Source organism: Brachyistius frenatus, unplaced genomic scaffold (genome assembly GCF_029030835.1).
Source record: "Brachyistius frenatus isolate BFR_SWC_R1_liver_20210118 unplaced genomic scaffold, ASM2903083v1 Contig_55, whole genome shotgun sequence".
In the NCBI taxonomy this organism is placed as follows: domain Eukaryota; kingdom Metazoa; phylum Chordata; class Actinopteri; family Embiotocidae; genus Brachyistius; species Brachyistius frenatus.
This window is the reverse complement of record NW_027210654.1, coordinates 322310-344939: the sequence shown is the minus strand read 5'-3', so window position 1 is coordinate 344939 and position 22630 is coordinate 322310. Positions and strand designations below refer to the sequence as shown.

Genomic DNA, 22630 nt, shown 5'->3' with positions numbered 1-22630 from the left:
CCGAGTAATATCACTGAGAGAGGCCTTGTTAGGGAAATACAGGCTCACCGTTGAGTCCACGTTCTCTTTATTTGTCAAATTCTACACTGCTGGCAGTTCTTGCCTGCGTGCTGTATTGCTTTAGAGCTTGTACTACTGCTGCACATTTGGAGATCAGCATGTTTTCAGACAAAATTACATGAATTTAACAGTGAGCTCTTACTTGGCTGCGCTTGTCTCCAGAGTGTAGGTCTTGTTGTCCCAGTCATCTGGATCTGGGGCATACACCTTCCCCAGTGCTGCGTTTGCCATCCTTCCTGTTCAAAGTAAACACGCACACACACACACACACACACGCATTGATTCCGTCTGGGCAGAATCTGCTGATGCCAACACTTATCTTTTCGTCCCTCTCTTCTCCTTATCTTGCATTCCTGTGTTCTGTTCTACTTATTATGCTCATAACTGTGGAGTCCCACTGTTGGAATGAATAGGCTCTCAGTGCTCCACTTCAGAGAGCGTGGAGCTTAAGGAAGCGAGGCTATCTCAGTATGGATTATGTTATTATCGACCTGCAGTGCCAGAGTACTGCAGCTGGGTAAACAAAGGCAGCCTGGATGAGTCACGGTGCTCCTGTTTTCCACAATTACCAAAACTGCCATATAGCTGAGTGTGTGATCAAAACACTAACAAGCCAGTGTAGCTAACCAACCTATCTGGAGGGGTAAAAACACGACAAAAAAAAAAAAGTCATGATCCTTATCATAATGTGATGTTGAGATGAGCTTTAGGCACAGGGTTGGCAAAGGAAGACTGCGTTGAAGGCTTGAGAAAGGATTTGACAATGATATTACCATAACAAAACACTGTTCGAATGTAAAAGAAGGAGAGCAATTATGAATTCTAGACTAGACCGAGCAGGTAAGGCGGTGAAAACTTTTTCCTTCAGCGGTAGCCTCAGTTTCCCCTCTTTGCTCAAGCTCTGCCTGCAGTGCAAAGCTCTGTAGCGAAAACAAGGGGGCGAAGAGAATGAAATGAGGGGATGAGAGCAACTCACCCTTGCGGCCATGAACATAGACATCTTTTTCCCCTGCTTGATGGGCGTTATCATTGTGGTCGCCAATGGTGATGGTGAGCGTGCTTGTGGATGTCATTGGCGGATCGCCGCTATCGACCATTATCACAGGCAAGTGGATCTCGCTCTGCCTTTCCCTGTCGAACCTCCGCAGGGTGGTGAGTGTGGCGGAGCCATTCCCGTGATCCTGCAGGTGGAAGTCAACTGAGTACACGGAGGGCAGGGAGAGATAGAAAGGAGGCCCGTGCTCTGGGGAATCTCTGTCAACAACGTGAAGCAGAGTTGAGCTCCTGTTGAGCCAGACCACTTGAGGTGCCGGACCGTTCTCCCACAGCACAGGAGCGTAGTCTGTCTCCAGCTCTGGCCCATTGTCATTCATGTCTAGCAAAGGCAAGTGGACCGTGACACTGCCAGTCAGCGCAGGGGTGCCACGGTCTGTCGCCATGACGACCAACTCGTAACTCGCCACTGTCTCCCTATCCAGCAGCCTGGCGACTGTGACTGTGCCGCCACGGCTGACTGTAAAATGTCCATCAGGGTCTGATTGGGGGAAAATGTTATAGAAAATGTCCCCATTCATGCCTGAGTCAGAGTCAGTGGCCTCCACCTGAATGATACTGGTTCCGACAGCTATGTCCTCAGGCAAAGGGGAGAGCAGGTGGGAGCTCGGGGTAAACACTGGGGCATTATCATTCTCATCCTCCACCAGAACCAGACAGTGGATGAGGCTGGAAAAATCGGAGTCCTCCACCTTGATAGTGAGGTTAAACCGCTGCTCACCTGGCTGCTCAAAGTCCAGCTTTTTCTTCAGCCTCAGACTGCCCGTCTGCTCCAGTCTCTGACTAACCATATAGAACCGTTGCTCTGAGTCTCCGTCCACCACACTGAATGCCAGTTGTCCGTAAGTGCCAGCGTCAAGGTCCACTGCACTGAGCTCCAGAATTGGAGCGTCTTCATTTGTGCTCTCAGGTATACGAGCACCACACCAGTCCTCTTTAAACTTTGGCACGTGGTCATTGATGTCTGTTACCACAATAGTGATGGTAGCCGTACCCGTCATACCCCCACCATCCCGGGCCTCCACGACCAGGTGGTGTACGTCGGCAAACTCTCGGTCCAGACCCTCGGCTGCCACGGATATGGTGCCGGTGCTGGAATCGATACTGAAAAGGTCTGCGCTGTTTGCGTTACGTGCATTCTCAGTAATCTGGTAGGTCAGGATGGCGTTTTGACCCACGGCCGCATCATCCAGGTCCACCGCCGTCATTTCCACCACAAATGTTCCAGGAGGGGAGTTCTCCGCCACGCTGCTGTGGCAATTGTCAGGCGCACATGAGAAGGTGGGGGCGTTGTCATTGATGTCCCATACGTTGATAATAACATCTGTGAAGCCGGTAAGTCCCTCGCCCTCTTCGTCCGTCGCCATGACAACAAAACGCCAGACGGCACGTTCTTCGCGGTCCATGGTGCGCTGGGCATACATCTCCCCAGTGATGTCGTTGATCATGAAGTGTGAATCTGCCCCTTGGCCATGAATAGAATACCGTATGGCTCCCTGGTCTGCATCTTTGTCTGGGTCAGTAGCTGTCACCTGCAGAGATAAAGACAACTTCCTAAGAAAATGGATATTCATTCCTGCAGTCAACCCCAAATTGTTGCTTCCTCCTATCTTCTTTTCAGCCGTCACCCAACTCTTCTTTGCTTTTGGATTTTCTAGACAGCCCATTTAAGTGTTTGCATTTACTGAGTTTGCTTTCATACTACCTAAATTAAAGCAATGAGCTCTGATATAGCACGTTTCTTGCATCTGGCCTCAGAGTGGTTCTGACAGCCATACTGCTGAATTTCTCCCCAGAAGCTCCATCATTAGAGTCTCTGTAACTTTGCGGAATGAAAATCCTGTAATGTTTTAATCTATGGGAAACCACTAACAGTAGATACACTAAAATAACATGTCACATTAAGAAATTGCAATCATTACTTAGATTCCACATACAGCTACTCTGGGCACAAACTTTAAGAAGCATCTGGTTTAAAAAAGAACATTCTAAAGATAATTACAATAATGGATTACAGTAATTACAAGAAAACTGCAGCGTCAACCTCTGTGCAGTAATCATCTCAGCCTCTCACCTGTAGTACAAACACAGGTGACCCATCAAGCTCCTCTGTGACAGATCCATAGTACTCATTCATGGAAAACACAGGTGCCTCGTCGTTCTTATTAACCACCGTAACTACCACCGCAGCGTAGTCTTCCCACTTTCCGTCTGAGGCGAGGACCAGCAGCTTGTACCTCTTTTGCTGCTCATAGTCCAGCGGCTGTGCAATAAAGATCGTCCCCACCTCTGGCTCGATGTCAAAAACACCACCTTTGTTGCCAGATGTTATCTGGTAGCGCAGCTTGGCATTGGCCCCTGTGGCAGGAATTACAAAACACATTATTGGGAACGTGTGTAGAAAGATTTTAAAAAGGTAGTAAAATTGAAAGCAGGTTGCTGCTAAAAATCATTATCATCTCTACATGCTGAATATTTGAGTATTATTCTCAGTCATTGTTGTAGTCAGCATTGTCCATTTCCTTACTCTTACGTTGTAGCATTCCTGTAACAACAGACGGGTGGAACCACAGGGGTATTACACCTCATTTCCTCCAAGATCTGAGCATTAGTGGGTTTTCATGTATCCCTTTCTTGTTTTGATTACTTAATTAAATGGAAACTTTGTACCTCGTCTCCTCGGCTTTAATCAGATACTAATTAAAAAAAAAAAAAAAAAAAAAAGTGCGGAAAAAAGTAAAAGGGAGCATGAGAGCGTAAAGCAGCCGAATGCACTCTGATGGTGCCCCCTAGGGAAGGATTTTGAGGCTAGGGAGAGGGTGTGTGTGTGTGTGTGTGTGTGTGTGTGTGTGTGTGTGGTGGTGGTGGTGGTGGTGGGGGGTTAGGGGGTTGTAGTTTAGTAAAGAGGAAGTCAATATCTGAACTTATCTACTGTGTCTCCATGGAGACCATCCAATCTAGTGGTTTAACAGTGGACTAGATAAAATAATCTCCTGGAATGTACAGTCTTCACTTTCAATCATCCGGTTGGGTTAAAGTAGCTACAATCCCATGTAAGTACATTAATCTGTACTATTAACACAACACTAACTGACAAAGTGCTCCCTGTCTCCCACAGGGTTCTGGCAGGCTTACAGCAGTCAAACCCAGGGTGGAGTTTTTAAACAAGACGGATTGAACATAGCCTCTTAGGCGCAAGGTCAACAGTACTGTAACTTTAATGTTGGGGGTTGGTGTTATTCCGCAGCTATTCATCATTAGTGTTGCAGCCCAGCCTAAGCTGCACCCCCGCTCTCCATAAATACTTGATTAACGGACCTAAACATGACTGATAAAGGGATCTTAGGCGACTGCTCTACGGAGGATGAGCAACTGCTTTATTGCTTAAATCCCGCCCACCTACTGTGTGGGAGCGTGTCACTCTTTTTGGAACATATGTGCTACAGTGCATTACCAAGCACTCAAATGACTACTAAATCTAGCACACCGCTTGATTTCAGAAGCATGATTTCGGCAGTGCTCAGGCCAGATTGTGAAAGACTGCCCACAGGGTCACTTTATGCATACTGTTACGAATGCAGGCCATGTTGCAAAAAGGTGCCTGTCTGGCACACAACTCACTCACTAAAAAAACGGACTGAAAGACTGCCAAAAAAAACTTTTCCTTCTTCCCAGAAAAAAAGTCTGGTGGAAGATAAAGAAAGTGCAATCTAGAAATGTCTGTAAAGTTTCAAAGTGTTTAACAAAAACTTTTATATAGGTTCTGTTTGGAAAGCTTCTTTTTAACCTTTATTTCCAGGAGGTATCCTCAGTAAAATCACCTTTGGACCTCATCAGTCTGCTGCCTCATCAAGCTTACCTTCATCCTCGTCATTAGCACTAACAGTGACAACAGCCAGGCCCACATCTGCATTCTCGTCAACACCGACTTCATACAGCCGCTGAGCAAAGACCGGTTTGTTGTCGTTGACGTCGCTGATGAAAACCCTCACATATGCTGTGTCTGCAAGAATGACAGAAAGGCAGAAGATTAAACTCCACGGCACACAAATACACACACTTGCACGCGCACACACAAATATACACAGATCAACAAACGCTGTATGTGTTATTCTCATTCCATCTGTTTATTGATTCTACAATTCATTGTGACTGTTTAGCGGGAGAGAAGCACTTAACCCAACGCAACGTGCCTCACCAAGAGAAATTAGACAAAACATTCTTCACAAAGATTTGATGTAAATTACATAAATTATTCATTTGTCAAGAGTTTATTGTTTTTGTTTTGTAACAGGGCTAACAGTATTCAACAGAAAGAATAACTAATAGGGCTAAACCTCTTCAACGAGCTGTTTTTTTTTTTTTCCAGAGAGTGGATAAAGAACCTCTCTAATGGGAAGGTTAAATATTTATAAGATGACAAGTGTTTATGTCTTATCTGTGCCCTCCCCATTACGCAGTTTATTTCTTTAGTTAGAAAGAGTAAATTATCTTCTCGCAGAGCACATGGGTGACATGTTAATTTGGAGCTACTGAAGTAAGAGGTGATGATGGTGGAATGTGGCTTTATTTTCTAGGCTTGTTTTTACATTTCCCTCCTCCTCTTGGTGTTTCCCAGGGGTGACAGAGAGACAGGTAACGTTTGCAGTGGAGATGAGCCCTTCTGGATATGGTAGATACGTAGACACAGCTAAAGCTCATTGCAAATGCTAAGCAGCCCTGGCAACCCTGGAGAAAAGGCTTTGCAGCTCTAACATATCACCGTGTACCCCTAATACCTGCCTCACAAGCGCAAGAAAAAGACCCATTTCTGAACGCAAACATCATATTACGTCACTCTAGGTACAGAGCAAGATGACTGCCAAAATGTCACACAGAGAACATTGTACACAAACACAAGCCATGCTGGTTAAATATTGAACAAAAAAACGGGGAGGAAAAAGTGTTTGTAACAAAAAGGAGTGCCAAGAAATCTCTGAGCTATTTTTACATGGAAGAGTGTGAGTCTGACTGGTCATGGCAGTGGAATAAATCAAATTAAGATTCACTTTTCAAAGTCGATCCCAAGGTGTAAATGAATGTAATGCCAATGCAGTCTCTTTAAAACACAGAGCACAGAGGAGGCACTACTCATGGCGTCGAGTTATAGACGTTCAGTATTGCCTTGTAGGCTTATAGGAAGAGAACAATGTTGCTCCTTATGATTGGAAAATAACACCTGGGCAAAGGTCACTTCAAAGTTAACTCTGCCACTGCATAAAGTTTCTTAGAATAACAATGAGAGACGTGTGTTTGTATGACTAAAAAGTAAAGGGATATGCTAAAGCCGAGGCAACTGTCACCTATTATTTGCGTCACTCCAACAGAAAAGTAATTATACTAAGCTGGGTTCAGAATTGTCTTCAAGGAACAGTGTAAGATTTCAGCATACATGCACAGATTTACTTTCTCGCTGAAAGTCAGCGAAGTTTGAAACCATCATGTTGTCATGTAAAATTTTAAGCCTGTTAACTAAACTTAGCACAAAAGCAGCAAAGGAAATATCTAGCCGGATCTGTCAAAATACAACGACAAAAAAAACACCAATTAGCACCTCCAAAGCTGAAGCAGCAACACAGATCTTGTTTGTTTATATCAAAAACTTCAGGGGGGGAGTTGTGCTTTGCTATTTTTGGCGAGGTATTGTAGCACTTTTTTTTTTATATATGGAACAAACAAACTATAATAATATTAAATTATATAATAACAATATAAAATATTATTGTTAATTAGTCAACTTTAGGGGTGCCTACAGGTAGTTTAGCCAGTCAAAGCCAGCTCGTTGTTACTCAATGCTTCCTGTCTTTTTTGCTAACCTAAACGAGCCATTCCCAAGTCCCCAGGGTCCAAAAACCCCCAGATTTAAATGGCGCATAATATGATGATGAGTCCTATGTTCCTCAGTTCTACACATGTGCTCTCCCAGCATCCTATGGGTTCATATAAGAAAATTATAAGGCCATCTTAAGGTCAATACAATTCAATTTAATGTTGCACATAATAAGTCTGTTCTTGAATAATTACTTCAGATTTTGTGTTTCCCAAAATGTTGAACCATTCCTTTGATCAAATGAAAATATAAATACATGAGGTTTTATGCTAGGAGTGAAACTTGTATCCGTCTGTCCGTCCGTCCGTCCGTCCGTCCGTCCACCCACCCATTCCCAGAATTTCTAACCTGAGTTGGACTGTTTGTTCTTGCCAGGTCGCGCCGACTCTTGGCCGTCTTCTGACTGAACTTCCAGCAAGTAGGAGCTCCGGGCCTCGCGGTCAAACACAGCTTCTGTGTAGATGATCCCAAGTTTTGAGTCAATACGAAACAGATGGTGGTCGCCACTGCTGTCGCTCAGCAGAGCGTAAGTGATCTGTGGAGCACAAGGAATTTGAAAAATCCAGCCACAGTAAACTATACAATAACCTGCAGAAATATCAGAGATCAAAAGCTTTGTAGCTGAAAATGTCAGGAGGTCTCTGTCATATTCCCCGAGTCTGTCTTCTTATTTCAGGCAAAACCAAATCGATATATTGGGTCTATTGTCACAATCAGTCAGACAGCTGATTGCACAGTTCCTAAAACCACCTTGACAATACTTTGACATTTGTGGAACAAAAAGCTTCCTCACTGGAGAGATTGTGGTGCGATGTCACATAACGCCCCTTCTAGCGTCAAATGGAAGTTTTAGCAAGGAATCAGCAGTCTGTAGATTTGGGTTAAATCTGTTCAGTTCTTGCCCCTACACAACATGAATACAAGTAAAGCACTACAAACCTCTCCATTCAGACCCAGGTCTTTGTCATGTGCAGACACTTGGAGGACTGAAGTCCCTTTCTGCGCTCCTTCTGTTACTGAAGCCTCGTAGATGGAGGATGTGAAAAATGGCACGTTGTCATTGACATCTTAAGAGAGGAGAGATGTAGTGGCAAATTGTTCATTTCCAGACAAAAACTAGATAATAAATTCTCTAGCGTCCAAAACTACTGCATAACCTGTGTGACTGAGCACATTAAAGATTTAATAGCTTGATTTTCTAGAGAAAAAAAAACACGAGCCGACCACTGTTTACTGCAGGAATCTTTCTCCTTATTCACATGAGCCCTATAATGGAAAATAACCAAACAGCTCTTACCACATGCCTCTGTTTAGGAGCTCTCACCACTTTATTTACCGCCACCTGTGCCCTCACCCAGAATGATATTTAAAAAATTGTTGCTTTCTCAACATCAAGCCAACTAGGCCTTATAATAGTAACTATTGGTCTTAATCAACCACAACTTGCCTTTCTCCATATCTGCACCCATGCATTCTTTAAAGCAATGCTATTCCTCTGCTCTGGCTCAATCATCCACAGCCTCAATGATGAGCAGGACATCACACCTGCACATGAACTCAACATGATACACAACAGCTGAAAGATAATTAACCGATCAACTGATGCTTTGGGTAAAAGGCTATGCGTTTGTCAAACCTGAGACAAATAAATTAGTTTCTGTGCTTGAAATTTACTTCAAAAAACAAATAACAGGAATAAACAAAGCCTTAAAGACAAATCTGAGGATGGAATATATTTATTTACTGTATAAATAGTTATCGGCTTTCTTCCAAATATAAAATAGATGCCATTTTCATAATTAATATCGATATTTGAATCACCTTTTTGAAATTTAGAAATAAAACAAAAACAGAAATAGACTTGGACACAATTAAATCTGAACATATAAAAATGTTAATAAAGCCTTGCGGTCTGATAAATACTGTCCGTTTAAATTTCACATCAAAGAAAAAAAAACAGAAAAGTCCAAATCATACCTGTGATATTGATATAAACTCTTGTGAAAGCTGCGAGAGGCACTGCAGCCACGTTCTGCGCCCGCACCCGGAGAGAGAAAAAGGGCGTGGTCTCGTAGTCCAGCGGCTCGGACACCAGGATGGACGCAGAGCCATCTTCCCGGTTGGGCGAGAGGTAGAAACGAACTGGCATGTTGGTTTCAGGAACCATCCCATCCTCAAGGTTGTAGGTCACCCTTGGGTCACCCAGCTGTGAGGTCGCCTTAATCGTCTGAATAGGATGAGAAATTGGATCTGGATATTTTTCTTGGCTTGGAGCGTGGATCTCAGGTTATGTCAAAGTTAGGAAAGGGTGATGAATAAGGGATTAAAACAACTCTGAGCTGAGCAAATGCACAAAACGCTCTCGGCTCTTTAAGCCCATGTGGCTGGTTGACTCAACCTGTCATGTGATGCATTCTTGATTTCTTGTGGCGTAAACTGATACCACCCTTATTCCTGTCCATTAAATACTCCATGGGTTGATTGGTAATTTCACATTTGCAGCAAGCCCCCACGAGGTCCAGCCAAGAAATAATTTGTGACTCCTCGTTAAACCACAGATATACATATTTAAATTAAGTGTATAATTCAATATAGATACATGATGTTAATTAGGGAGCTTTAGAAGTGCCAGTAGGCGTATCTTTTAGTTTTGGAAAGAGCTAGACTAGCTGTTTCCCTCTGCTTCAAGTCTTTATGCCACCCATGCAAATCGCTCCTTGGCTCTCGCTGCATGCTCAACTGCTCGGAGCCGCTAACCCACCAAAAAGAAGGTTATTATTCTGGGTTTAAAGGAATGGCGCTACATTTTGGGAAATGTACTTATTTGCTTTCTTGGCCCCGAGTTAGACGATACCACTCTCGTATCTGCGTGAGCTGCGAGGCGATTAGCTTAGCTTAGCTTAGCATAAAGACTGGTAGCAGAGGGAAACGGATAGTCTGGCAAAATAAATGAGATACAATCTGGTAATTAGCGTGCTTTGGCACTGCTTGTAGGCACATTTCTTCACGTTGGACGGGAGCTGTTTTTGCTGAGCTCAGCTTAACTGACTGCAGAGTACTGCACCGTAATTAACACCCAGACATGGAGTGGTATCGATCATCTCATCCGAGTCAAGAAAGAAAATGAGGTCGCTTAGCATTTGTCTACATGTGACAAGGGGTATGTAGGAAGTAGGTCAAATCTTAGTTTTTAGTTTGTATTGTTACATTTTTATAACATTTCTAGCAATCATTTATTTTTTTGGACAATAAATACAGCCGGATGAAAGTCAAACCTATTGTCTGAGCCCTCAAATAACCTCTCATCTTGAAGTGAATTCCTTTGTGGAGATCTTGTAAAAAAAAAAAAAAAAAGAGGGGATTTCTGGGCTCTCCAGATTGACAGCTATATATTTTTCACATCAAAGGAGACATTTTGAATGAGTTTGATGAGCCCGGAGTCATGAAACTTGCTTAGTACATGCAATTCAGTGTCAGCTCTCTCCTACAGCGTCAAACTAAAACACGCTTACAGATTTTTCAGTGCACTGACAGACTTTTAAAGGTGTATTTTGAGCTCAGTGAGAACATGGTGTCTAGATAAGGCTCAGGCTGAACTAATACAGCAGAGCAAGCAAAAAAAAAACAACAAAAAAAACCATTCAGCTGATTCAATTACAATTAAGAGATAACCAGCAAAATGCGTCCTAATCTCAACAGAGAAGCAATGACAGTTACAGGCACACGTACCACTATGGGCGTGTCCCTGGCTGTGTTCTCGGGGATGATGACACTGTAGCTGTCTTCTTCCCACTGCGGGGGCTGGTTCTTCACGTTGGTGATGGTGACTGCCAGCTCCACAGAGGTGCTTTGATTTCCCCCATCAGTTGCTATGATGTCCCGTGTGATATAAGTCCTCTGTGGAGGAGTTCAGTTAGTGAAATGATCATGATGTTAGGAACGGAAATGAAAAGTTGATTAACCAATCAACAAAAAAAAATAAACCTCAGCTATTCTAACGATTGCTAATAGTAATTTTTCAAGCATAAATGCCAAATATTTGATATATTTGACATTTACGGCTACTCAAAGTAGAAAATTCGCTCGAAGTGGTACGGTACTCACTAGTATGCAGTATCGGCACTTCTACATTTCTGACTTTGGTCTACCGTGACTTTTTTTTTGCGCATCAGCATTTCACACAAGCTGCCAGTACTCTTTTCTGCCATCTCCGTATCAGGTTCTCTGGGGCGATTCATGATGGCCCTAAATAAACTGCATTAGCCAGGGTGAACTAAGTCATGCGTGACTGTTTCCTGTTCTCATGTCCTGCTTTCTTTTGTCTGTGGAACAGACTGTGTATAAACATGTTGGCGGCTAGTCTAAGTAACGTTACATAAACCTTACAATAATGTTGGCATTGCTCCAAAGTGACACAAAGAAAACACCAACAGAGTCCAAAAATGAGACAGCAAAGCTTCGAAAGTCAAATCCTTCCCAACCAGTACCGAATGCAGTCCGGAAGCAGCAAGTTAACGTTAATTCAATTGCTCAGTTTATCTTAACACACGTTATTGGTGCTATTTCTTTAAGTTTATGAACATATTATCCATTATGAATTAGTGTTGTTTGTTTCTGAATTTATACTACCATCAAATATTCTATCTGATAATACAATTTATTGTTTCCTTAGAGTTGATATGAGAAAAAGGCCTGATGTCACAATTGGTTGGTCAAATTGCAATGACTTCCTGTATCCATTTCAAATTAAAAGCCCTCCAGCGTTTCATACACAGTCCAGTCATATAGTAATAGGTTTTGAACTAGTCGTGTTGCTCTACGAATAAAAATTAATGTCCCCTTGATTAAATAAAATTACAGTGTGAACATCAGCAATATCTAACTGTCTTTTCACTGAAGAAATTGAGAATGTAATAATTTATGATTTGCTGAGATTATTTTTCCACTTCAAGCACTGAAAACAATCATGATACAGATTTAATGGTTTTATAATTTGCATAAAACTAGTTTCAGAAGTCAGCATCAAATGCTTGGTCAGATTTGTTGTCTGTTTACTCTTCAATCAGAAATCTCATCATTTAATTTTTTTTATAGATCTTAGAAGTTTAATATATTTTGCTAAAACATTCTGAAGAAAACTCACACTAGTCGATTGAAAAAAGTTTTGCCATCAGGATGAAACTTCTACTAGCGCCAAAGTAAAACAAATGTTTCATGATATCCAACAAATGTTGATAAATACATAAAGCACCTTCCCAGACAAATCAAAAGTCAACTACAGTCTAGAAGTGTAAAATATACAGAATGTATCAAGGAAATAGTCATAAAATGAACTAATAGCTTGTGAATCATCTTGACATATTTTAATGTAAGCTGTGTCTTCAACTGTCAGTGTGGCAGTGGCTCAGTGGAAACTGGCAAGTGATGGCAAACAGCAGCAATAAGGATTAAATGTGTGAAGCTGAATAGTTCAATAGACCTATTTGTTAAGTGAATAGGTGTGTAGCAGACACAAGAAGTGAACAGCACATCATCAGCTAATTGGTCGACCTCGTGTGAACCCCATTGAGATAATTTTGTTAGCCTAAAAACAACAAAATCAGCAGTATGAGCCATACAAAAATGTATTAGGATGGAATTTAGATTACAAAATAAAAGATCCTCTACATTTGTTATTGTTTTATAATTGAATTGCCAGAAAATAAAGGGGGAAATTTGACTTAGGGGCTATATTTTATCAGTGTGCACTCCGGGGAAAACTGATCATTTCTCTATGAGATCATTAGTGTTTGAGTCTGTTCATTTAAATCAGACAATGTGTAATGTCAAGATTATACTCACACCAATGTGAAGAAAACAGACATTTAAAAGCCCTCTAAAGGACCTCTTTTTGCCCACACAATCTCATTTTATTTCACTCTAACCACTAATTTGTAGTTATACCACTTTTTCTTTAATGAAAAATTGCTCAAAAAAGAATCCAATTGTTAAGTTGTAACATTTCCCCCATCAGTTACACTATTCTGTCAATGCAAATCATGGCCAAGCAAGTCTATTATTGTGCTGCGGTAGCCAGATAAAATGGAATCTCGCTTAACTTCCAAATTACATTTTCTATTCCTGGGACAATCAAGTCAGTATTTGTGAACAAGTACAACTCTTTTCCAAAGCCTGAAACCAGAGAACAGAGACTGAAATCCGTAATGTCCGATGTGGAACGAGCAGCGGCTGCTTTTACAATAAATCAATGTCTGACTGACTTTGTTAAAACATCCAACCAAGGTGTAAAATTTAATTTGCTATAACAGTGTCAGATCTCAACCGAGCATATCCGTGAAACATTCTGGACATGGTCACAGCAACCTTTCCCACTTAATTCTCTGCAGAACTGTACTGTACAGTGTGTTGACGGTGCATGAGATCGGGTCTGCCTGTGCTGTCTTACGGTATAAGAATAAACCACTGTCCCACTGAATATGCCACTGAAATGCTGCAGGTCAACTAGGAACTGGATTGCACCTTTAATGCTTGTTCAAATGCCTTAAAACTTGTTCCCTGTAATCAGACAGTGTGATGAGAAAATAAAAATAACCCAATGTCTCGGACCAGCTGAAACATTTAACATTTAATGATGTGCTTTTATAATCTTAGATGCAGCACAAAGATTGGGGGATGACTCAAACAGCTTCTGAAACCATTTTAAAATATGCAACAGCTTTGTTCGGCAAGGTTTGGAGCTTAACACTTTCAATTTTGCATGAAGTGAGCAGCAAAATTGTTGGAGACTTTCAATACAAGTGCGCTAAAAAGTACGCTGAATAATAAACAGCGTTATAGCGCGATCGCAAGTTTCTATCTCCTTTTTGAATAAATGAAAGAAAAGCAGGAAGAATGGTGCTGATAAATCACAAAAAGTTAACAACATAGCAATAAAATATGTAAACAAAATGTGTTACATCACTGACACAGCAAATCATCAAAAGTGCATCAGTTAGTTGACGAACATCTGCGAGAGAGGGGCTAATCTTCTTTTCATAGTGAAAAGAATCATTTATATAACTTAAATAATCTACATTTAAAAATAACTGATAAATATATCTTAAGGGAAAATCACCGTTTACCAAAAAAAATATTGCTTAATGTTTTAGTTTTTGAGAAGCTGTCACCACTGAGGTTCACTTTGCATGCATAATCTTCCACAGTGTTTCAATCAATAGCCTCAAAACACATGATTTGTCTCAGGCTGTTGCATGGTGTCAGTCTCCTTATCAAAGTTTCAGATGATAAATGATGAATTAACATCTTCAATCCAATATATCAAAGTCAAAGTCTTTACAATGGGCAAAAATAGTTACTGTGTGTGATAATTAGCTTCTAAACAACTTGTGCCATCCATTAAAATCGTTTGTTTCGACAGCTACTTCAGGTTGGAGGATTTTTATGGACGCTTAAAGGATAGTACTCATAAAACATAACCACAGGAATCCCAAGCTGTTCAAGTTTGTTCTAAATATTTTTTATTTTACCCTGAATTAGTGTCCCTCCATCTTCTTTCTCTGAGGTCTTTCCACATGTAGCATCTACCCCAGACAAGAGGCACTTTGAGGTGGCTCATTCTTTGAATTTGTTGACACCCAAAGGCCACCATGTGACACAGCCTCTGTGTGTGCACAGCCTGCTGATTTCAGCTTACTAACCTGCGATATAGGCTGGTTAACGTAGACCCATCCCGTGACGGGGTTGACCTGCAGGTACTCAGGCTGCTCCAGAGACATGGAGTAAGCGATAGCTGCATTAGTGCCGAAGTCGTCGTCATGAGCTGCCACTCTCAGGAAACTGGTACCGACCAAAGTGTCTTCTCTCAGAAAGTCTGCAGAGGATAGAAATAATGCATGTGCACTCAGTTTGCTGTTCAAAGAGTGGAATTATATTAGCTGAAGGCAAAGGATGAGGAAGGTCAATCATGAAGGATGTTACGGACATTGGTTGATATGCAAAAATTATTTGGGTTCTTACCACCAGGGGTACCGAGGTCTTTTATCCAGAGAGATTCAATTCATTAAGTAGGGGAATGAATGCTATTTCCTTTTTCCAAAAAGAAAACCCAATCTAGCAGCATATTCACAGCATCCACACACTCAAACATAGTCAATAAATTGAATTACTACATTGAAGCAAATGAAGAATATGTAACCCCCTGACTTAATGACTGTTTACTTCTGCATTGAAAGGATCCTGGTTGCTTCAGGCAAATTATTTGCATTTACTCATTTGGATACTAGTATATATAAAATCTATCCAACACTTACACTCATAGCGTAAATTCTCAAACTTGGGGCTGTTGTCATTCTGATCCAGTATTTGGACGGTGAGCTGACAAATGCCAATGAGCGGCTCTTCTGCCCAATCAGTGGCCGTTACTGTGATGGCATACTCTCTCTGACGCTCCCTGTCGAATCGCCTGGCTGTCACGATCACTCCTGTAGATACAGAACAATTATCAGCTACTTCACTGCCCCCATCACCTTGGCACACACACGCACACACACACACACACACACACACACACACACACACACACACACACACACACACACACACACACACACACACACACACACACACACACACACACACACACACACACACACACACACACACACACAGATTATGTATATATTTATTCATCCATTCAGCAGCTTTCCAATTCACCCGTTTGAATCTATCCATCCATCAATCCATGAAATCAACAAAACAAGTAAAATAATTATACATTTATTCAGAGGAAGACAGCATTCCTTTCAAGTGCGTTGACTTTGCTATTAAATCTTGAAATGAAGAAGATAGAACGCAATTCTCAAAGAAAATGACTGACAGAATAACATGTTGACTCCACGTGTTAGGACTTCAAACAGCTCCTCTATCTCCCTTTCCCATCATTACGTACAATCATTGTTATATAGTGGAGAGTCACAACGAGCTTCTCCAGATACAGTGTATGTTCATCAATATACAGGTTTTTGACATTTGACTTAATATTCTAGTAACTATTTCAATAATGTAAACATTTTATCCCGAGTCAGTATGCTTCCTCTCCTCTTAGATCACATTTCAACTGGAATGAGGATTTGTGAGGGCATTTGTAATTAAAACACAGCACTGTCTATCTGTAGATACTCTGTACTCCATGTCTAATAGAGAGCCATTTAACCCAGACAATCCGTGACTGCTCTACCTGTGTCTGGGTGGATTCTGAAGGCAGGCATGGCGCTGTCTCTGTGCATTAAGCCATATTTGACTTTTCCATTTGCTCCCTCATCTGCATCCACAGCATGCACTTGCAACACAAAAGTCCCCGTTGGCTGGTTCTCCAGCACTAAAGCCTGCTCACGATATTGCTGGCACTGAGGTAGAGAGAGGGAAGGGAGACAAAGGACAGACAAACAAAAACAAGAAATAATTCTTATGTATGGGAGTGTATTGTCAGATAGTGTTACATTAATGAGAATACAGAGATCAAAGAAAATAAACTCATTAAGTAGAAGGTCACTGCACATTAAGGTACTGTGCATGAAACACAATATAGCAGTTACAGATACAGTAGCCAACATCTATGAAAATGAAAACACTTGAAATGATTTCTTTTGAAGAGCCAGAAGCAAACAGCTTTGTCTTAGCAAAGAATTCAATCCATTCCCCCTAATGAACATATGCCCCAGATAAAGAGCACCTCTATGGAGTCTTTCTTTTTTTGTAATCAGATATAGATGCTCGCTGCTCCTTCAACAAAATGATCATGAAAAAATAAAAACAATTGGCAAGGCGATGTGAGCAAGCGAAGAAGAAGAATAAATGCAAGAGTTCATGGGACGTGATGGCACAAACTGCAGGGCCTATAGGTAAGCTGTTCATAAAAATGGCATAATATAACATTTAAGGTCACGCTGGCCGAGGTGGTTCTGAGGCGTAACTTGATATTTAAACATATCGAGTTGCCAAGAGTTTCAGCGTTCCCGAAAGACCTCAGGAGCTGCAGCTCCGCATGACTATGTCTTCTGCCGAAGTTCAAGTCATTCCTAATTAAGGAGGAAGTTAATTAAACAGGTATAGTATATTGTGATGATATTGCACTTTTTTTTTCGTAAATTAATTGAAATCCCAATCCAGTGCCTAAAGATAGAGTGGGTGTGCAGGCTAATCGGAACTCATGGGAAAACAGAGCGGAGAGAGACGGAGGCCAGGGAAATGAGAACGCCAAGGCAAAAAAAAAAAAATAAGAGAGCTGGAGAGTGGGATGAGGAGAGAGAGGAAGGAGTGATGGAGAGAGGAAAAGCTGAAGTGCACTGAGACGATGAGACTGACTGGCAGATGGGAGAAAAATGCAACAATATTGAGCACATTCTATGATTTGCAGCAAAAACAACTGACTTGCGCTCGTGAGAAAGGTTCAGGTTGACAGCAACAACAACAACAAAAGAGAGTGGTTGAAAGGAACAGTCTGACATTTAGGGAAATATAGTTATACACTTCATTGTTGATAGCGCCTTGAAAAGATCAACTCTGTGTCTGTATGGTAAATATGTAGCAAGAGCAGTACATCGTTAGCTTAGCTTTGCATAAACACTGAAAACAGGGGAAAACAGCAAGCATGGCTCTATCTGAAGGTAAAAAAAAACAAAACAACAGTGGATTATCTGATGGTTGTGTGACAACTAGTCCAGGCTAAGAAATAGACACAGCTCTAAATAAATAAATACAAGTTTTCATTGAAAAAAAGATCCTTACCCCCTCAAAGACAGGTTTGTTGTTGTTGACATCATCTACCCCAACGATGATCCGGGCGCTGGAGAAGAGAGGGTGTGGCCCGCCTGATGCATTGTCATCTATGGCCGTTACATTCAGGATGTACTCCAAGCCTTGAAGCTTGGGCAGAGGTGTGGAGCGCAGACGAATCAACCCTACAAAGAGCACACATCCATTCAATTTCACGTTAGAAAATATGGTCCATCCTAACAGAGCACGAACAAGCATTCTATTAGACATTAAGCAGGATCTTATTGCCACTGTGGCCTTGCATAGCGAGGGATGTGGTGTCAATAAAAACACAGCAGAAAATGCGTCCTGCATGCTGTCGTTCTAGAAATCGGTAGTGAGATAGCGAGTGGTGGAAATTCACCTCTGAAGTCCACCGAAAGGTAAAAATCTGATATGCACACTAAATCCAAAAACCAATTTCACAGTGGTGATTTTGTCACATTTCTAATCTAATAATTGCATGCATTCCTCTAAAGATGCCCATCCAGCAGCAGCACTTGAGCAGAAGCATAAAGTAGTAAAGTGACTCTGGTTAGAAGTTAACCAAGCTCAGCAGATACCTATTAGCTGTTCTTCTCGCCCCCCCTTTTGTCTGCTTTCATGTAACAGTAAAGATAAAAGGTGGATTAAAAGGATGGAGCATCTGAGTCAACATCTTTCTCGTCAACAGAAACACAAAAACATCAGAGGTTGCAGGACGAGTAAGCAGCCTGTGATGTGAGGGAAACTCATTGAAGTGAGAGCACGGGGAGCTTTTTTTATTCTCTTGTTGTGTTTCTATTCATCTCTTTCAATGCTCTTGATTAAAGACAACACAGCATGCTGATACGCACAGATGCAAGTGCCTGACTTTCCTCTCTCCCATGATACTTGTGTTTCCGGCTGCCCACGGAGCGGAGAAGGGTCGGGGCTCCTAATGACAGTGTGTGACGTTGACATCGCTGCACCACTACATTAAGATAAGTGAACTGTGGGAGGTACACGGTAATTCTTTTCGCCTTAAATGTCATGTTGTTTATAAATGCGACGCCAGCTCTACCAGCTATTCAATGAGCCAGCACTCTTCGTATAAACAGTAAGTGAGAACCGTATAGTGATTTCCCTGCACCCAAAGGATATCAGCGTTAGCATTTTCTTGCTCTGAGAATACACAGAAAGGATGGAAAGGAATATAAAAAGATGGCACAAAAGAAAGAGGAGCTGGTGAAGCGCAGCCTGAAGATTGTGAGCTATGATAGAGCAGTTGTTGTGAAATTGAATTGAAAGGGTTGGGTGACAAATGTCACAGCGATTGCCACTGGTTTCGGATCAAAGGGTAAATAAAAAAGATAAACTATGAAGTCACCAACGCTAGAAAGCTGAGAAACATGTGGAAAATTCCACATCTCCACCTGAAAAAAAGAAAACCCAAGTGTGGAAATTTCCTTCATAATGTTATAGATTATATTTATGACCCCAATAATGGAAAGAGCAGCTCTTCTATAGGAATTACAGCTTTTAATATCCACTCTCAATATCTTGCCACGCTGACTTTGAAAATAGAGGGTGTTCATTGCACAGCAGTGTAGCAAGAATACATTAAAGAAAATTGAATGTGTGATTTGACAGAGAGCCTGTCAATTAGAGTGAGAAGTGAAAATATGATGCCTGGCCGGAAAATTAAGAAATATCACCTTTCTGGCTGTCGATGACAAAGTTTTCTTCCTCGTTGCCTGCTGTTATGGAGTAGATTATACCATCACCATCCGGATCCTTTGCCAAGACTGTTGCGACGAGGGTGTTGGGGCCCGCGTCCTCGGAAACAAACGTTCGATATCTGCAAGGAGAAACTCAAGTTTATCAATGTGAGAATACACACACACATGGAAGTCATGATAGAAACACAGACAGGAGATATGAGTCATTTACACAGTCCAACACATCAGCAAGCTGATTAGACTTAAAGTTGTGGTTTTTACTTGTCAGTATGATTTAACCTGTCCTCTTTGCTGGCCAGACCAGAGACAAATGATAATGTCTGCTGGGATGCTGAAGTCATTGAACAAATGGTGCTTCCACATACCGAGCCCACTGTGGGCCATTTGATCCAGTGGCTTTTAAAATGTCAGCAGTGATTTGCTCGCTCTGTGGTGCTGGGCAGCAAGATGCCCAGCGAGACACAGGAGACTGATATACCGCTGTGATACAAAGCACAATGGGGTGGAGATGAACTCAGTGACTACGAGGACGCAGAGATGTGGAGAAATGGCAAAAAGGTGAGCGAGGAGCAGGTGACAGAAAGAAGAAGGCTGTCACTGAAATGACAGGTGAAGCGATGGTTGGGAGTGAGCGAAAAGATAGAGGAGAAAAGCGGAAGACAGATAAAGCAAGCAGGATATAAGAGGGGGCGGCATTCTCGCAGAGTCTGAGTTGATTCGTCAGCAGAACTCATCCCCTGTGAGATTCTGTGCCCTATCCTCTTCTAATGTGTGTGTATGCATGTGTGTCTGCGGGGTGGGGCGCCGTTGTCTGTAGTGAGGAGTCAGAGGTGATTGATGGTTTACAGAAGAATGCTGATGGGTGATTCATCTCCGCCAGCCATGGCAATCTCCGTAGCAACATGAGTGACCTGTAATCTGTCACCCTGCTCTGAGGCCACATCTCCGCAGCTCTGTGGGATGAGATGTATACACTCCCTCTGCTTTTCTTCCTGAAGCATTTCCCCACATCTCACTGAACTGTGACGTTGTGCTCAGGCAGAGTACGCCTGTCTGTCTGTCTGCTGGCCTGCCTGTCTGGCCATTTGCATTTCCATGGGCTCTCTGCCTGTCCGTCTCTCACGTCTGTCACTTCTCTACAACTCACTCGGATGTGAACCGAGAGCATGTGCCAAGTAACATTGGCCTGTCCATTCTCATGTCCAAGAATCACAATTAGTCTGAAGTGAAGAATAATTTCCGTAACGTTATCACCCCTACTTCGACATATCTCTTTGTGCTGTTTATAGACACCAATCCCTCACAGCATTTATCTATATCTCAGTTAACAACAGCATGTCCACGCGCCCAACACACCCAAGTTGGCAAAATGCCTGCATTTCTAACAATCTGTCTACTGGTCTGGCAAGAGTATTTGTCTGACTGCCGACAGGCTTCTGTGTTTATCTGCATATCTGAGTGGCTGTCTCCTGTCTGCTCTGCGTGTGTGTTTTGGTATTCTCTTCTTGCTTGCCCTGCAACCATGTTTCAATGTGTTTTTCCCTCTCAGATTTATGTTTGTCTGCCCACATCTCCACCTCTTCCGCCCGCCTGTTTTGTTTGGCTCCGTGTCTCGCCACCCACCGAGACTGACACCTGACAATGCAACAAGAGCGGGTAACAGAGGTCTGCAACAGTCTCCTGTGAAGGTCAATGAAACATGACTGACAGGACAAGTAGCTTAATCGTTTGGGGGAATAAATGCAGCGGCGCCACAGTGACAGTTTCTGCCCACCCACTCACACAAGCTGTGCCAAAAAGGTGGTCGGGGACATACTGGATTGCATCCATGTGTCAGTTTTCTGCATACTTTTGGAGAAGGCCAAAAATAAAACCTGGAGAGCATGGTATGAATGCTTGAATTCACGACAACATTGAACAAGAAACACTTTAAGCAAAGCAACAACGTCACGCTTTGTTTGGGATTAAATTGTGAGAAGTGAGTAACAGACTGTTTGGCTGCCAGATGGCTGTGATTAACCCTCCAAATATAAGTTTGCTAGTAGTGCTTTTTGCAACAGCAGTTTTGGGGCAAGTTGGCCACTAATCACGCCAGGACTACCAGTATCAAATATTAGTATGATGAATTGCCTGAAGGAAGGCAGGTCTGTGATGTCTGATGTAACGACCCATATATCTGTGATGCAACTACCTTGTCGGCTCGAAGAGCGAAGCTTTGATATAATGAAATATGATCTGCTGGCGGATCAGAGATAAAGCAGTAGCAGCAATGGGAACATTATTTAAACTTGTCATTTTGGTGACAAACATTGATCATTGCAGCTTAACTCTATCTAAAGCAACATTCACCCCCAGGCTCACACACAAACTGAATAGTTTTTGTAACAGCTCATTGATTTACTTATCTCACGTTCGTTTCTTCGCCGCGCATATTTTCAAGATCCGATATAATTTTCTATGTTTTGAGGTAATATTTACAATGTGTCATGATAAACCATTGAGTTTGTGAGAAAAACCACAAACAAACTGAAAATGGCCCAAAATTATTGGAAAAATGATGGATTAGTCAAGTGTCTGTAAAGTATAAGTGATTAAAGCTACTTACACAGGCTGGGAGAATTCGGGGGCTTCATCGTTGATGTTTGCCATCCTCACACGGACCGTGGCGGTGCCCGAGTGAGGCTCGTCCCCACTGTCCACCGCCATCACCACAAACTCATACAGATGGTTCGGTCTCTCATAGTCGAGCCGGCCCGCGGGGAAAACAGTCCCATGGGGAGAGATGCTAAAGTCCGGGCTCAGGGTGTAATAGGTGAGTTCGGCATTTAACCCCGAGTCACAGTCCGTGGCCAACACTGGCGGGGAGGGAAGACATCACACAAGGACCATCAATTAAGAGCTAATCGAAAAAGAGCTGATGGGATGGCATGGCTGATGAATATGTTGACATCCTTGTAGATCATTATCCCTTTATGGCCTTACTAAACATGTAATAAATCATAAACTCTGACAGCTACAATTACTAGAACACAAACTGTGCCCTTCCAGAATGATTATTATCATTTGCAAAAATGAGCTTAAAGACAGCAAAATGACAGAGTGAAAAGAACAGTGAATGTGTGTGTGTACGAGTGTT

At 42.1% G+C, this 22630-nt stretch overlaps 1 protein-coding gene across 1 annotated transcript in view; it reads right to left on the bottom strand.

The window, feature by feature from the left end:
* LOC138624772 (neural-cadherin-like) overlaps positions 1-22630 on the bottom strand; it is an 80754-nt gene that overhangs the window by 23972 nt on the left and 34152 nt on the right. Inside the window, exons 6-19 of the mRNA XM_069705255.1 lie at positions 22100-22349; positions 19471-19613; positions 17768-17940; positions 16218-16386; positions 15292-15462; positions 14680-14852; positions 10712-10879; positions 8960-9209; positions 7922-8049; positions 7331-7517; positions 4973-5116; positions 3188-3471; positions 1037-2645; positions 203-296 (exon numbers count right to left, since the gene is read on the bottom strand). Of these exons, the coding sequence (XP_069561356.1) occupies positions 203-296; positions 1037-2645; positions 3188-3471; positions 4973-5116; positions 7331-7517; positions 7922-8049; positions 8960-9209; positions 10712-10879; positions 14680-14852; positions 15292-15462; positions 16218-16386; positions 17768-17940; positions 19471-19613; positions 22100-22349 (3943 nt within the window). The remainder of the gene's footprint in view (positions 1-202; positions 297-1036; positions 2646-3187; positions 3472-4972; positions 5117-7330; positions 7518-7921; positions 8050-8959; positions 9210-10711; positions 10880-14679; positions 14853-15291; positions 15463-16217; positions 16387-17767; positions 17941-19470; positions 19614-22099; positions 22350-22630) is intronic.